This window comes from Oryzias latipes, chromosome 8, assembly GCF_002234675.1.
Source record: "Oryzias latipes chromosome 8, ASM223467v1".
Lineage (NCBI taxonomy): Eukaryota > Metazoa > Chordata > Actinopteri > Beloniformes > Adrianichthyidae > Oryzias > Oryzias latipes.
The window spans coordinates 25,684,752-25,701,073 of record NC_019866.2 but is presented as its reverse complement, the minus strand read 5'-3'; the positions used below and the strand labels follow the sequence as shown (position 1 = coordinate 25,701,073).

At 47.3% G+C, this 16,322-nt stretch overlaps 1 protein-coding gene across 3 annotated transcripts; it reads right to left on the bottom strand.

Annotated features, from left to right (window-relative positions):
- Nucleotides 1–283: 283 nt before the first annotated feature.
- Nucleotides 284–11,610, bottom strand: LOC101174330 (26S proteasome non-ATPase regulatory subunit 11A). 3 transcript variants are annotated; one of them, XM_011473062.3, is made up of 13 exons: nucleotides 11,428–11,610; nucleotides 9,438–9,539; nucleotides 7,629–7,825; nucleotides 5,148–5,205; nucleotides 4,804–4,998; nucleotides 4,577–4,721; nucleotides 4,439–4,499; nucleotides 3,198–3,260; nucleotides 2,984–3,109; nucleotides 2,480–2,515; nucleotides 2,355–2,406; nucleotides 2,136–2,279; nucleotides 284–960 (listed from the first exon to the last, which is right to left on the bottom strand). In XM_011473062.3, the coding sequence occupies exons 1-12, from the start codon at nucleotides 11,516–11,518 to the stop codon at nucleotides 2,137–2,139; spliced, it is 1,269 nt and encodes a 422-aa protein (XP_011471364.1). In that variant the 5' UTR covers nucleotides 11,519–11,610; the 3' UTR covers nucleotides 284–960; nucleotide 2,136. The 3 variants fall into 3 exon arrangements, with proteins under 3 accessions (XP_011471364.1, XP_004086469.1, XP_020557328.1); XM_004086421.4 differs by having other exon boundaries at nucleotides 284–899; nucleotides 11,428–11,609; XM_020701669.2 differs by lacking the exon at nucleotides 284–960 and adding an exon at nucleotides 1,479–1,632.
- Nucleotides 11,611–16,322: the final 4,712 nt, after the last annotated feature.

The window sequence follows — 16,322 nt, the reverse complement described above, 5'->3', positions numbered from 1 at the left end:
TATTCAGACATACCTTTGGTTTGTCTGAAGATGAATAACCCCTCTTGTTAAAATAAAATATGTCCAACACAAGAGGCCCTCAGCTCTCATCTGTTTGCCTAGCTGTTGGACAGGACAAGTTAAAAAAGGAAAAAAAAAAAAAAAAAGAGCTGCAGCTCCACAGTATCAGTGATGGAGAATCGCTCATCTGCTCCTTCATGTCAGCTTTTCTCTTTCATTCCAATGAGTCAACAAAAAGAAGTTTGGAGGTTCAGAAGTTTTTGTCATCAGAATCAACCACCAGCAGAAGTTCATTTCTTTTATTCACAGACACCCTCCCCTTCCGTGTTGGCGCCGTTGAAGCGTCCCCCCCCACATGTGTACAGGTGGATTTTTTACAGTGAACTGCCGCTGAAACATGGACACACCGGCCAACGGGTGGGGCTTTCCCCTCGTCTCACAGGTGATAAGAAGGCGTGGCCTTTCCAAACTAACAGGAAGTCTGTGGTTCAGGGGGGGGGTCAGCAGGGGGCCTCACCAGTGCGTCCAGCATGGGGGGCCATAGAAAAGCCAGTTTCAGGTCTGCAGCTGCAAACAGGAACCTCCAGCCTCAGAGTCTCTCTGCCGCTTGTGTTTGATACGTTTCTACAGGTCAGATTGTTGACGTCCAGCACAAAGAGAGGCGTGTCCAGATCTCCCCACAGAGTGCAGCGCCATGACGTCCACGGGGCGGCGCCCGGCGCCTGAACACACTGGAGGAGAGCAACAAGGGTGGGGGTAGTTGCTAGAGGAGGGGGTCCTGTTGGCTTCTTCTTCTGTGGTTTTGGCTTGAAGGGTTTCCATTCCTCGTTGCTCTCGCACAGCGGTGCCAGATCCACAGACGGCGCCGCGTCCCTCCAGCCGGGACGTCCGATTCCTCTCTGTGAAAAAGAAGCCCAGATGTTTGCTGGTAGGCTCACGGCGGCCAACGTCTCTGCAGCTCTGCGGAGAGGACCGGCGTCATTTGGAGAGCAGATCATGAATATCGTTCATGTGGTGGTCTGAAAATATGTGGAGACACTGAAGTTCCCATGAAAACAGAAACACGGGACCGTCAGAACCCGGAGGTCTGACTACGTTTCTGTTCCACTGACTCCTTAGGTCCTTCTGTTATCAGACACTGTTGGGTTTTTTGTCACACACATGTCCAAACATGTCATGTATGTGAAAAAGAACGATAAGTGATAACAGAAGAACCATGACCTTTATTGAACTTTCTCTTGGGGCAATAGGGCGGTCAGCCCACTTCCACGCCCATCAACAGGACACACCTCTAAGCAGAGATTCTGATCAAACCTTATTGATCTGTAGCACAGAGCCGGAAGGAAACCTGCCACGGATCAGTAAAGGCCCCCCCCCCCCCCCCCCCCCCCCCATCGGGATGCCCCTTCTAGACTAAAGGGGGGGCTAAAATCCTGAGTGAGTCAGTGTGACGTCACCACAGAAACCCTCCAACCAAATGAGGCCAATTCAGTCGCTGTTTTTAGCCACACAGACGCCGCCATGTTGGGGCCAGATGACATCACTATGCAGTGATTGGTCCAAATAATCCCAGTTATTCCTATGGCGACCACTCTCACCAATCACGAGTGAGCTGGATGGAAGGCCACACCCCTAGCATTGAAAGTAGGCGTGGTCAGTCCAGCGTTTCACACGTTGGGCGTGACATTAGAGAATTTTATTGAGGCATCTGATTGGTCAGTTTAGAACTTGAATAATTTAAAATAAAACGTAAAAAACAGATGATTATCAAGAAGATTTTAAAAAAGAACGGTGTTTATGCCTCTACAGACGAACCCCAAGGGGGCGGAGTCGCTCAGTCCAGTTCTCATATACAGTCAATGGTTCAAATCTGCTTTTATCCTTTCAAAATGTTTGCTTTGTAGAGATTTGGTTCTAGGAAGTCAGCTTTATTTTTGCAGCGTATTTCACAAAAATGCCTTGAAGGGCATAGAAATATAAAATTAGACTATGAAATATTCCAAAATGACCGGTTCAAAGCATCACATGTACCTCCGACAATAGGAGAGGAGACAGCCCAAAGCTGCTACAGGAGTGAAAGGCTGCAGGTGGATTCAGACCACATTCAAATGCTTGAAACACAGAAATCTGCTGACCTTATGTGAGCTTCTTTGCTTTGTTGTACAGCGAATCCACCACTTTGCTCATATTCTGAATAGTTTCCAGTGCTGTCTCGTAGGTTTTGTCCACGGCGGGTTCATCAAAGACAATCAGCACACCTTCACCTTGATCCAAAATACCTGCCAGAGGACAGTTCACACTTCTGACAGCCATCCACAGGAAGTGGCAGGGAGAGCATGGTAAAGACTACGCACCATGAAACTTCTTATCCAGAATCATCTGAGACAGTTTCCGTTCCACGTCGCCCTGTGAGGAGATGCAGTCGGATCAGAAGATCCCATCCCAGCAGCAGACAGTCCTGCTGGGGACCTGAACTTACCTTAGGTAGGTGGATGAGGGAGGAGATGTGAGCAATCTGCAATCGGGCAAACACCAGGATTCAGGATTCAGTGCAAGGCACACAAGCAAAGCTCTGCTCTGACCCACAACCAGGCCGTCCAGAACTGTCCTCAGAACCATGAGGACGGACTGACAACACAAGCATCTCTGTCTGTGTGATGCACAAAGCCTCACTAGGAAGCAGCCGTCCTAAAGTCAGAGAGTGTCCTCACATCTGTCCTAACAAATGTGTGAGCTTCTTTCTGACACCATCAAGGATCTTCTGGATGTAGGAATAGCAAACGGCGTTCCAGGTTCTGCATGTCAGTCTTCAACCATCGTGCACATACATGATGTCAATGTGCAGACAGCAGACGTGTCCTGAACCTTCACATCCTAGTGAGCCCTGAGGCTGCTCGTGTTTAGCCGCCGCTGCCGCCCCCCTTCCAGAGGGAAACCTCCAGATTATTCCCTCAACTCTACAATAAGAGGAGAAAGGGGAGACCTGCACTCTGGAGAAGGGTTCGATGACCCGGATGAGGTTCTGCTCCAGCAGCTTGTCGTACAGCTTGGTCAGATGGGTGCTGATGATGGTGTCGTCCCTCAGCTCCGTTTTGTACTCCGTCAGTGTCTGCGGGACGTCAGCAAACAAACATCTTCATCATGGAGTTAAGCACAGGAGGCAGACTCCGGCGCACAAACGCCTGAACTCCACTCACCTCTTCAAAGTCGGCCAGTGAGCGCTTCTTGCTGGCCTGAGCCACGCACTTGAGGGATTCAGTCTGTGGGGAAAGCTTTCAGTGAGAAACGCAGAGCTCTGTCCTGACCCAGAACCAACCATAGTGTCAGAAACGCGCCGTCAGGTCAGGCGCCGTCAGGTCAGGCGCCGTCAGGTCAGGCGCCGTCAGGTCAGGCGCCGTCAGGTCAGGCGCCGTCAGGTCAGGCGCCGTCAGGTCAGGCGCCGTCAGGTCAGGCGCCGTCAGGTCAGGCGCCGTCAGGTCAGGCGCTGTCAGGTCACGCACCGTGATGTCACGCGCCGTCAAGCCAACATGATGAGGAATAACTGCCCGGCAGGCCCGGCTTTGGACAGGCCTGGTTTAGAGGACTGACTGTTCTGCCGGTTTCTCCCTTCATGCAGGATCTGACCGTGTCTCCAAACAGACGTCTACTCGTTCCTTCAAACTTAAATTTCAGACTGTTTAGGACCTTCGACATATCAAAAGTTAAAACCAACTTCTGGACCTAACTCCATCTGTACTGAGGAAGAGGAAGGAAGTCCTTTCCTGTCAGACGGATCATTTCTGGAACAACTTCTTTGGATCCCAGATGTTCCAATCCATGACCGTTTTCTGGCTTTGTTTCCACTGCAGGACCGCTGCTTGGTAACAGCTCTGCTCTCAGCGTGGAGCTAAAACACGCGTGCAGATCGACCAGCCGCGGTCGTGGCGAGACGGGCCGCAGACGCAGCCGGCTGCTAGCATCTGCAGCTTAAGGCGCGCAGCAACTGGCTGGATGGCTTCAGGAACGCGGTCAAAGGCGTTTGCTCTTTTCCTCTGACGTACATGAAGTGGGCCACAGACTTGGCACAGGAATCTAACCCTCCACCCCCATTGTTCCATGTTAAGCTTCTTTCGACACACGTGGCCACAGTATTTGATCAAAATATTTGGGATTGAGAAATTACATTTTTGAAATGAAATGTGATACGGAGACGTGTCACGCAGAACTTTTAAGGCTGAGCTCAGAAAATACAAGACTTGAAAGACTTTTAAAGACCCCCACAGGAACCCCGTCCAGCACACCCTGAGAGGTTTAACTAGACGAAATGTTGCCAGGTCTTCAGAGCATCCCCCTCTCAGGGGATTCAGGTCTGGACTCAAAGGTGGGCTAGCTGTAGAACCCCAGTGCGCTTCGACATGCAGGGAAGGACAGTGTCAGCTGGAACTCCTGGGAGGGATACCTGTCTGCCGGCGTAGCGCAGAGCCAGCTTGCCACTGATGAGAGACTGGACTTCATCTGGCCTATAAAAGAAGACAGAGCCCTGTGATGAGCGTCTGACAGCTGGCAGCTCTCCTCCCACTGGGAATAGAGGACTCACAGGTTGAGCATGATCTTGCAGAGCAGCATGTATTTGAGAGCTGTGATGGCTTTTGGGCTGTCGATGGAGTCGTAGCCCTCAAAGGCCTCAAAGAAGTAGGAGTATGCAGTCTTCCAGTCCTTTTCCTCTGCTGCGTGGATGATCCCTGAAAACACAGCAGATCACGGTCATGCCAAGGTCAGCAGAAAGGCGCTCCAACAGGGATGTTTGCACTGCCTAGTGGGCACCTGACTGCATGTCTAAGGCTGCTTGTAGCTTGGGGGGGCAGTAGATGGCATTGGCCGTGGTCCTGGCAGAGGTGAGGGCAGCTCGGGCCTTGGGCAGGTTACTCAGAGCGTGGTAGGTTTTACTCTCCAGCAGCTGAACCTCAACCAGCAAGGCCTTGTCGTCCATCTTCTTCAGCTCCTGTAGCAGCTGGGAGCCTGAAGGGGGGGACGAGAGGAAAGACACCCAACCAGCTCTTCACTGGGATTCTGACTGGAGCACTAAGCATTTCTGATGCAACTGAGCAGATCTCTACAAAGGAGCCAAAGGGGATTCAATTCAATCCCAGTAGAAGGTTCCCGCTCACCCAGCTGGAGGGCCTCCTGGTAGGACTTGGTGTCAAAGTACAGGGAGACGAGGCGAGCCTGGTGAGAGCAGACGTGAATGCATGAGTGTCTGTGGGAGCTTTTCAACCCTAACGTACAGGAAAAGAGCCTCCTGAGTGTCAACATCAAACCCTGAAGAGAAAAACGTTTTAGTGCAAAGTACTGACTTCCACCGGCGTTTCTACAAGGCAGCACTGGTTTCCTTTAACTACTAATGTGGTTTCTGTCCTACAGCGCTCACTTTCTGCAGGCCTGAGCACTAAAGCTGTGCTCACAGATCCACCGACATGGTTTCTTTACCAATGCTGAAGGGCCACAGCAGCTGATCCAGCCGAACGTCACCAACAAAAAAACTCTGCTGTAAAAAACAGGTGAATAGAACACCAAGAAACAGTATCAGCATCAGCAGCTTCTCATTGGTTTGTCAGGTGACATTAAAAGTTCCCTGAAAGTTTCCAGAGTAAATAAAGTCAAACTTCAGCATAAATAAAACGACGGATCTTTGGGAAAAGATGGAAAAAGAGCAGGAAGATTCTGGGCTGCAGCGTCTTAGAAGGTCACATGGAGATGTTCAGGAATCAATCAAAGTTTAAACTGAGAAACATGTGAGGTTAAAGCAGCCGTAGGTCCAGTTAACCTTTAACCTACCCAACAGACACAACCCCCCCCCAAAGACTGTTCTGAAGCTGATTGAAGTGGTTCTCAAACATTTTTTCTGTTCCCCGTTTGGAAAAGGAGGGAGGGCTTTTTGCCAGCCCCCCCCGCCCCCCCCCCCCCCCAGGAAAAAGAAAATGTCCCACACACAAACACTTGTGTGGTGACAATATATAGGTTAGTATCTATAAAAATTGTGTAAGTATACCTAAAATTGTATCTTTTAACGTTAACAAAAGAAAAAAAATCAACATAAATCCACCTAATTAAATATTAACTTTATTTAGCCACAGAAACAGTTCTAGTCTAAAACAGAAAAGAAGCTTAAAGTGCCTGAAATAATCAAATCTGTCAGTCATTATGTAAACTAGAAACATTCTCACCAACTGAACCATTTGATGCGGAGAAAATAAATAAATAATAATACATGTAAATTGATCTGAAACAGTAACACAGCAACACAAATATATTTATGGTTTTTAGTCTGAAGACACAGATAATAAACATTGTGTTGATTTTATTTCTAAATGATGGATTGTTTATATTATGATGTCATAAAGTGCAGCTGTTTTCCTGCTTTACCAGCTGTCTTTATGTCAAATACTGACACCAACTAAACCACAGGCAGACAAAGAAGACATTTATGGAAAATAAAGACATCAAAATGTCTACAATAGTTCATAAAGAATGACATTATTAGCATGAGCTGAGGAATTTAAAGGCACGAGAATCCCGGCTGCTCTCTGTGTTCCACCTGCAGCCTGAGCCCATGACCCCTCCCCTCTCCTCCTCGCACACGCGTGTGACAGGACACGGCAGCAGCTGCAGGGACGGTAGTTCAGTTTCAAGGCCCGTACACACCGGGACGAATATTCGCCAGCGTCTTTCAACACGTCTTTTGTGTTCACACCCAGGCGATTTTCGCTGACGATGAGCCGAGCGAACATGCAATTTCATTCCCTGACATTAGATGGCGCTTAATGTAAACAGAAATACTCCTGTACACAAGGTGGCGCTGCGCAACTTTACGCTTCTTAAAGTCGCTTTTCACTCAGAAGAAGAGAGCAAGTATTTACGTGCTAGTCAGAATAATACAAAAAAAACATGAATATTTCAAGCAGCAGCAGCTGCAGCTCCAGTTCCAGCGATGAAGAAATTATAGTTCTGTTGATGATGAAAGACGCCGGAAAAGACGCCGATTTTGGGTACATCCCATGGTTACAAGAAGAGAAGAACATGGGGAGTTTTATCGACTGGTACAAGAGCTGAAAATGTATCAGGAGCGTTTTGGGGGATATTTTAGAATGTCCGTCATTATTTCTTCGCGGCAGTGTAGACGCTACTTGGCGTCTATCTTCTTCGCTGGTATGTGTGCTCAGCAAGGCAGTTTTGTGTTTGAGCGCCCCCAAGTTGTGTTTTACTGTAACTTCAGAAGCTCCAGACACGTGTGCAAAAGCGCCGTTCTCATTGGTCGAATAGTTTTTGACGCGGCGCGTCAAACCAAAAATTCGTCCCGGTGTGTACGGGCCTTTAGGCTGTTACAAACTCTGATAGAACAGATAACAGGAAACCAACAGAGGACCAGGTTTTCCTCCAAGCACTGAGCCGCTGTCACCGCCGCCCCCCAGAACAATTGCCCGTATTACCTGTGCCTAAAACCGCCCCCCCTGGCACCGCGTGGCCCGCCCCACTATTTGAGAAGCGCTGAGCTACTCTGAGTTTGAAAGGTGTTCATTTGGAGCCAAATACATAACATGCAGGTTAGGCCATGAAATATTTACTGCTTTGTAATGAAGCCAAAGTGTCACCTCTAGAGCCTGTCTGAGGAAAGTCCTCTTCTCAGCCTTGGCCCAGTCGATGCATTCTAGGCAGAGCTCCACTTCTTGGCCCGTGGCAGCTTCCATGTCCAGGAACAAGTCCAGCAGGGAGCGGACCAGCCGGGCGGCCTTGGCCTTGGAGATGGAGTTGAGGAAGGGGCGCACATACTTCAGCAGACCCCCCAACTCTGTAAGAAAATCGTGGCATATGAATCCAGAAGGCCAGCGTTCCCACATTGGTCAGGGGTTAGTGCGCAGCGACCCCACAGGCCCCGACCCTGAAAGTGGCTGAAGCACATCCCAAAAACAGACTGTTCAGTGAAGCAGGACGGACGCCACGGATAACGGTCCGACACCACGAAGGAGAACCCCAGCACTGCTGTGGTTAACCGTCAACCACAGCGTCGAGGTGGCGTCGTACTCTTTTCCTAACGGTTCACCTCTGCCCTCCACCAGCAGCAGCATGACTGTTCACTGAAGCTGTACAGGGTGGGTTTCTCCTGGATCTATGCCGACACTCAGACAAAACTATACGGGTCACTGAAGCCCAGTCAGAGTCTATGAGCTCCAACAGCTGCTTTTTCCAGGTGTGGCCCCCCCTAACATGAACCTACAGAACCAGCAGAATGATGAGGACAGCTAATGGTGCTTGATTCAGCGGTACACTAATTACAGGATGACTGTTCCCATTTGGTTTGAATGCATGAAAGTTCCCTGTGATATTACAAATAATGAATGAGGAAATAAAATCCATTTTTATTAGTTTGATAATTATTACCCAAAAATGAATCATCATCACTTTTTAACGCACGCCGTGGAAGCCTGAACCGTCCGACGCAGTTCAGGCTTCCATGCACACTTGGAAGGCTTTTAACCTGATTATACCATGGTCACTTACAAAAGAAATAAATAGTAACCCGTTTTTTAGTCCTTAATTCTTGTTTTTTTTACAATTTGTCACTTTTGTCACAAAAAGCGGACTATGTTTTACGGCACATCAAATAGTCCACGTCGCGCCGCACCACCGCTGCAGTCAAGACTCTGCGATATAAAGCAATATAAATATGCTGATCGCCCCGATGGGTTGAATAAAGCATCAGTTCAGAGAGAAAGTTCTCCTCTTACCGCTTGTTTTTGTCCAAATGATGAAGACAAATGTTGTTTCAAAGAAGCCGGTGCAGTGATACAAAACATTTAAGCTAGGTGACCGGAACTTCTTTTTTCACCGTATGGTTATCCTGTGGTATATCACTTTTCAATGCACACACAGCAGCCAATCAGAATCGAGTATTCACCTGGACCATGGTATAAGGGGTTTTTATACCGATTGTTAGCTGTCGAGAAGGTTGATAACTCACAATAGGAATTTATCATGACAGTTGTTCCCACAAACCATAATAATAATGCAGAATATTCAGCTACTGGCTGTCTGATGTTACAAGGATGCTGCTAATCAAGTTTTTCCAATGGTAGAATTACGTATGTAGAAAATACTACTTTCACTGACGTTTTTTTTTAGTATTGATCCGTCGCTCCTTAAAGGTCAGACGGGGCTGAAGTTGGCGTCTGATTTCTTTAGCTTCCACTTCAACCGTTTAGGGGAAAATCTAGAACACCTTTTAAAGGTTCCTCCATAAAGTTAGTGCACAGGTAAAGAGGACAAAGATAACCTTCATCCTCAAAACTTAACAGAAACAGCAATTCAAATAAAACAATCAGACTGCCACTTCATGAAAGCGGCCCGCGGCCTAAAGAAGGTCAGGGACCACTGCGGTACCGGTGCCATCATGTTCTGGGTACCTGCGGCTTGCCCCGTCTTGGCCAGCAGCCCCCCAAGCTCCAGGATGCTCTGCTCTTTGACACGGACCGCCTCCTCATCCGTGTCCTGGATGTCCCGCTTCACTGAAACACAAGCAGCAGTTCAGGGTGGACTCCATGACCGAGTGTTTCCCACACCGCACCACAAGGAGCTGAATATTAGTATTATTGGAGATAGGGATGGGTACCGTCCCCCGGTATTGAACCAGCCCCGGGGCCACATTCTTCAAGACCGCAGTATCGTTAAGATCTGACCTGAACGGTTCTGCTAGCGGTACTGGAGAAGTTACTTTTTCTTTTTTTGTGTCCCATATTTAACTCACCAAGTCAGTCAACTTTCCGTTAATTAATGATGATATTAATTTCGGTATTCTCGTTGAAGCGGAGAGCTCTGTCTGTCTATTTGTGTGCACGGGGGGCGGGGCTGTTGTTAAGACAGCACGCGCCGCGCGCGCACACACACAAGACAAGGCAGCGCACACACAGTCAGTGGCGATCTCGTAGGGGACACGTGAGCGCCTTAGACTAAGAACACCCGTTTCTGCGTAAAATTAATGAAGTTTGCATCAAGGAGCCCCTACCATCCTGTCACCTTGCTGCTACGATGACCGTATGTTCCGCTGATTGTGTAGAACACGCCGCTACAGCGTGTTCTACACAAAACAAACAGGTAGAGAGGCGGGGCTTAGATTCACCGCTTATGATTCCAGACCCGTGACAAACTATCAGCTGCTTCCTAATACTTAATAATAATTAACGACTAATGATAGTTGTCATTCGTAAAATTAATATAATTTATTTGGTTTACTGGATTTAAACAAAAATAAATAAATAGAAAGGAGTCTGCATCAAAGTGAATTTGTTTCCATCGTCTCATTCATCTTAACTCTGGTGTTTGACAGACAGAAAAGTCTATTCAAGGTTGTGGAAAATGGACAAAAGATCAAAGGAAACATCACACTCATAAAGAATAAAAATAATTAGATTAAATAATTAAAATGAATATCCTGTCTGGAACATTCTCATGTATAAAGTAAATTTGTTTGTTAAAAAAACAGTGTTGTTGCATAATGAGGAAATAAAATATTTTATGTTCTTAATTTGTTATTTATTTATTTATTTATTTTTCGTTCACAAAAAGTATCGATAAGAGTAGTAGTACCGTTAAAACCTTAACGATACCCATCCCTAATTGGAGAATGCTAGAAAGCCTTCAACCAATCCTGTTTTCCTGCTTCTCTTTCTTCTTTAACCGTTCAACTATTCAAATGTTCAGCTCTTTCAGCTTTTTCCAGCTTTGCTCCTTCAAATCCCTGAACTTTTCCAGATATTCCAGGATTTCTGCCTCCATTAAATACATGGGGAATCCTTGGAGCAGAAGCTCGCTGGTTCGATACGGCTCTGGCATTTTTCACAAACATATCTTTTTTGTTAGTGTTTTCACTTTTGTTTATGGTCAACTTTGACCATCTTTCTTTAATTTAATGATTTTTTGACCAATTATTACTCTTAAAGTCTCGTTTTCATCCAGAAATATAGCATTCAACCCTGCTCTTTCTTCTAGAAATGCTGCTCCTTAGTTATTATTATAGTTAAAAACTCATTTCTTGACTGAACCAAGCGAACGCAAAGCCAATCAGAGGAAAGGAGTCGGTGACGTCATCATCGGGTTGTGATCAGAATAACCGCTAATAACAGAGGTTATGGCTTTTTGAAGGCCTGCCGGCCGATGTCACTGACGGACATCAGATCAACAGTTGAGTCCGAGCTGGCGCCAAAGTTCCAGCTAAGTAACGAGCTAACCGGCAGGCTGCTGTCCGGTGAGCTGCTGCTGACTCACAGCCACAAACCGGGAAGGGAACCGGGACGGACGTCCGTCAGCTAGCTAGCAAACAGCGTCACGAAGGATCCCTCCGCGTCTCCGCTCCGCCATCATTTCTTCCTCGAGCCAGGCCGCTCTATCAAAACTTACCTATAGAATGTAAAATATCGATGGAAGCGTTCCGGTCCGTTCCGAGGAGAGACTGCGCTCTCTGAAACTCAGCCACCGCCGCGGCTGCCATCTTTCTGCGCTCTCTACCCGGCAGTGTTCCGGCCTGATCGCGAGCTGCTCCGCGCGCTGCTGCCCCCTTCTGGCGGCGCCGGGTACCAGCCAGATGTGACGGAGATCCCTCCGCGTGTGGAGGATGACAGGATGACATCGCACTTCATCTGGTTGGAGCCGGAAGTGAACCACTTTCTATGGGTGACGTCACTCTCCGTCGCTCCAGTTCCCGTTACAGTCAGTGGTTGTTTGTTTACGTGTGCTGAGAGCCCTGTGGTGCGGGGGGGGGGGGGGGCTTATACGGCCCTGTCAGCAAATAGGGGACATCCTCAAAGTGCCCTAAGTACCCCTTTTATTACCCCACCACACTAAACACGCCAACATGTGGGGGAGCCCATGTTTGCCACGCTCGTGGGGCACCCCCACTTCTCTTGGGAACCCTCCTCTTTGACAGGGGGGGGCCGTGGCCCCTGCTCTCTACTGGACTTGTGGTGGTCACCTGGAGCGTAGGGCGGGTCTTTCTTGGTCTGTGCCTGGGGTTGGGGCGGGAGGATACTCAGAACTCCGGGTTGGTGGTGGGCTGCTCGTCTGGGGCCAGGGGGCTCTCTGGTGGATGGGGCCCCCTGGCACAGCGGGGCGGTGTTCTGTGGGTGGGCCAGCACTCCCCCGCTCTCTGGTGCTGGGGCCCCTGTGGTCCTTCTGGCCCTGATCTGGGTTGCCTGGCAGGTGGATTCCCTGAACCTGCTATCCCAGGTGTCTGGTATGGACAGAATATTCTCTCCCCAGGTTGTATGTAATTCTCAATTTGTAATGCATACAAGACATTTTGTGTGTAACTGTGTGTATTTACAATTGTGTATTCACATGTACACTCGAATATCAAAAACTTAATAAATAGAATTTACACACAACTTGAAATGACAGCAACAAATTCAAAGTGGCTGCTCTGCAAACACATCTACACACCAATTACCTAACACGCACAATGTGTGCAGCTGTGTGTGCGGCTGGGGAAGAATGTCTCCACCACCCAATCTATCAGCACAGGAACTCTTGTGTACTTTCCCCTCTGCTCTTCTCCCTGTACAACAACTGCTGCACCTCCAGCCATGACTCTGTCAAATTGATCAAGTTTGCAGATGACACCCTCCTCATCGGGCTCATCTCTAACCATGATGAGTCTGCCTACAGGAGGGAGGAGGACCGGCTGGTGTCGTGGTGCAGCGTCAACAACCTGGAGCTGAACGCCCGGAAGACAGTGGAGATGATGGTGGACTTCAGGATTGTCACAGCCCCCTCACCCCCCTCGTCCTGACAGACTCTCCCATCACCATAGTGGACTCTGTCCGTTTCCTCGGCATCACCATCACGCAGGACCTCAAGTGGGGGCCGTCCATCAGCTCTCTGCTCAAAAAGGCCCAGCAGAGGATGTACTTCCTGTGGCAGTTGAAGAGAGCCAAGCTGCCGGCCCAGATGATGGTTCAGTTCTACACGGCCATCATAGAATCCACCATCACCTCCTCCATCACGGTGTGGTACGCTGGAGCCACAGCCAGGGACATCAACAGACTGCAGCGTATTGTGCGCTCAGCTGAGAAGGTGATTGGCTGCAGCCTTCCATCTGTCCAGGACCTCTACGTCTCCAGAACTCGGGGACGTGCAGGCCGGATAGCAGCCGACCCGTCTCACCCTGGACATGGTCTACTGGAGCCCCTCCCTTCAGGCAGGAGGTTAAGGTCCATCAGGACCAGAACCTCACGACACAGGAACAGTTTCTTTCCCTCTGCAGTCAGACTCATGAACACTTTTTAACTCCTCCCCCTTAAACTTCACTTCTATGTCCAGTCAGTCACCAGTCCACTACCTGCACCTTGATCATCCTCAGTTTGCACTACTTATTCTATTTATTGTTCTGACCACTGTGTCATTTTTTATTTTGCTTACTGTTCATTTTTTCTATTCTTATGTTTTATGTCACACATTAGCAGCAAATTCCTATTCTGTGAAACTGCTCTGTTCACTGAAAATGGCAATAAACACTCCTTGAATCCCAGTTACGCACAGAGCAGGTTTGAGGCTCCTTTCACGTCTCCAGAATTGTGTAGATGATGCATTTAAATGCTGCTAGAATGCTGGGTCATCAGAATTTTCTCATCAGCCGCTCTGAACTTTTTTGGGAATAATATCTAGTAAAAACGTGACAAAGTTCCAGCTTCTTAAACAGATTTGCCTCGATAATTAAGGTTTTAAAAAAAGTCTAAAAATGTGTTTTTTCCAACTTAGTTTTCCAGAACTAAGCTGCCCTCATGGCAGATCCGCCCCTTCCAGCTCCTCCTCCCTCTGCTTCCACAGCGCCAGGTCCTTCTCCACACCCAGAGAACGGAGCGAGGCGTAGGAATGATGAATATAAATATAACTAATATGAACAAAGTTTAGCCTCAAATACAAAAGAGGTTTATTCAAATATACACCTCATGTGTCCGAAGATTCATAACTCCAATTGTGACAGTAAAATCAGCCCAACACAAGAGGCCTTCCGCTCTGATCGCTTTGCTCAGTTGCTGGAGAGGACAGGTTAGAAAAGTCTGCTAAGACGACCTGCAGTCCTGCTCGGCTCTTCTGGTCTCAGGTCTCATGAAGAAGTGAGTTTGAGTTCAGAAATCAGTGATAAATCATGATTGCATATGAGAGGAATCATAGGAACTGGGGAAGACGGTGGTGTAGTGGTTTGCGCTCTCATCTTACAGTGAGGTTAGAGCCCTGGCTGGGTTCCTTCTGGGAGGGGTTTGCATGTGGGGGGTTTTCTGGGCACTCCTCCTCCTTCCTCCCACAGTCCAAACAGGACATTGCTGGTCAGTTGGTCATTCTAAACTGTCTCTTGGAGGTGGTGTGTGAGGGTGGCCCTGGACCGTCATCCCATCCAGGGTGCAGGGTTCTCCAACAGAGGCTGGGATAGGCTCCAGCAACCCCATGACTCCAAAAGGGATTCAGAAAGTTCAGAAAGTGGACGGATGGCATGGGAACACTATATCCATGCTTCCAGGCTGGGTACCGGCACAGAGCCACAAAGTTAGGCAGTAGCACAAAGGATCATGCCTGAGCAACACTGACGACTATTGTTGTAATATTGGGCTAAATACATAAAATTGAGTTGTAATAAATATTTCCTTCTTTTTCTCTTCTTAAAGCAGATCTCCAACTTGAAACTAACTTAAGTATTTCACAAGTCAGCTCATTTCTCAGTTCACAGGAGTTTTCAACCATATTCAAGGCAAAAGCAAATTATTGACAAAGCTGCTGTTTTAGTGTTCAGGTCACATCAAGTCTCCATTTCCTACTTCCTGGATTTGTGTACCGTCTGTTCACACGTGAATCAGTCTGTGTTCACACCAGAACACACACCACTCTACTTCCAAGTATCTGAGCACTGAACTGGCTCTTGTTTCTTTTAGAATTCAGTTTGAAAGATTGGTTCTTTGGGTCAAAAGAATGGCATTAGACTGTATTCAATGCCAGCATATTTATTAGTTTTTAATGTACGCTCAGTCAGAAAAAAAGTTGGTAGACTTAATGTGAGCAATTTTGTATTTGGTGCATCTATAGACAAAAAATATTTGTCATTGATTCTGAAAATCCTTCCATTTAAGATGATAAAGTCAGTGATGTTCATCAGAAATACATGAACTGTGACATAACTGTGACATAACTTTAACTAACAAAAGTAGACTTAATATATTTGGAGTTAGAAACGATTCCAACTTTAAATACTAGACTAAACGAAAAGTACTTTAACATTAGTTTGTTCTAAAGTTGGACTGGAGGCTGGTTGGTGGTACACTTTATGCCTGAGACGAATGCATTAAGTGTCTCTTTACATACGTCAATTTTATAAACAATGTCAAGCGGCAGAACTTAAAAAAATATAACGAGAAAGTCTCATTTTTCACATCATGTGTCTTTAACCTTTGATTTCCTTGTTGGCAGCCTTCTCCTTCCTGTTGTTACATCATTTTCTCTTTGGTTTATGGATCATTTAAATGTAATGAGTTTGCTGTGTTTTTTAATGACAAGGTTCAGGGCATTAAAAAAGCCATCAACTCCACAACACATATAACTATCCAACGGCCACCTACTCACTCTAAGCTGACTCACTTTATACCTGTCACTGACCAAACTGTCCAAGAGACCATCACCCGTCTGAGCTCGTCTACATGCTGCCTTGATGTGTTACCCACTAGATTTCTGAAGTCTGTCCTGAACAGTGTGTTGCCATCAATTACATTTCCAGAGGCCTTAAAAACTGCAGTCATTAAACCCCTCCTGAAAAAGAGCGGTCTTGATCCCACTGTACTGAATAATTACAGACCTATCTCTAATCTGCCATTTTTAGGAAAAGTCCTTGAAAAAGTTGTCTACCAACAGCTCACTGACTTTCTCTTATTAAACAATTCATTTGATGTTTTCCAGTCAGGTTTTAGACCCCATCATAGCACAGAAACTGCTCTAATCAAGGTAACAACGACATCCGCCTGAACACTGATGATGGCAAAGTCTCTGTCTTAATCCTGCTAGACCTGAGTGCTGCCTTTGATACTGTTGATCATGGGATCCTTTTGCACAGACTCCAAGACTGGGTTGGCATCTCTGGATCTGCCCTAAGTTGGATCAAGTCTTATCTGGAAGACAGGAAATATTTTGTTGAAATTGGGAGTTGTGTCTCAGACTACATGGCCTTGACTTGTGGTGTGCCCCAGGGATCGATCCTGGGACCCCTTCTGTTCAACCTCTACATGCTGCCACTAGGGCAGTTAATACGCAGTAAT

Coding starts and splice junctions, on each gene's coding strand:
- LOC101174330 (XM_011473062.3), bottom strand. CDS start 11,518: ATGGCAGCCGCGGCGGTGGCTGAGTTTCAGAGAGCGCAGTCTCTCCTC. Junction 4,500..4,576: donor TGCAAGATCATGCTCAACCT/GTGAGTCCTCTA, acceptor CTTCTTTTATAG/GCCAGATGAAGTCCAGTCTC. Junction 3,261..4,438: donor TGCGCTACGCCGGCAGACAG/GTATCCCTCCCA, acceptor CTTTCCCCACAG/ACTGAATCCCTCAAGTGCGT.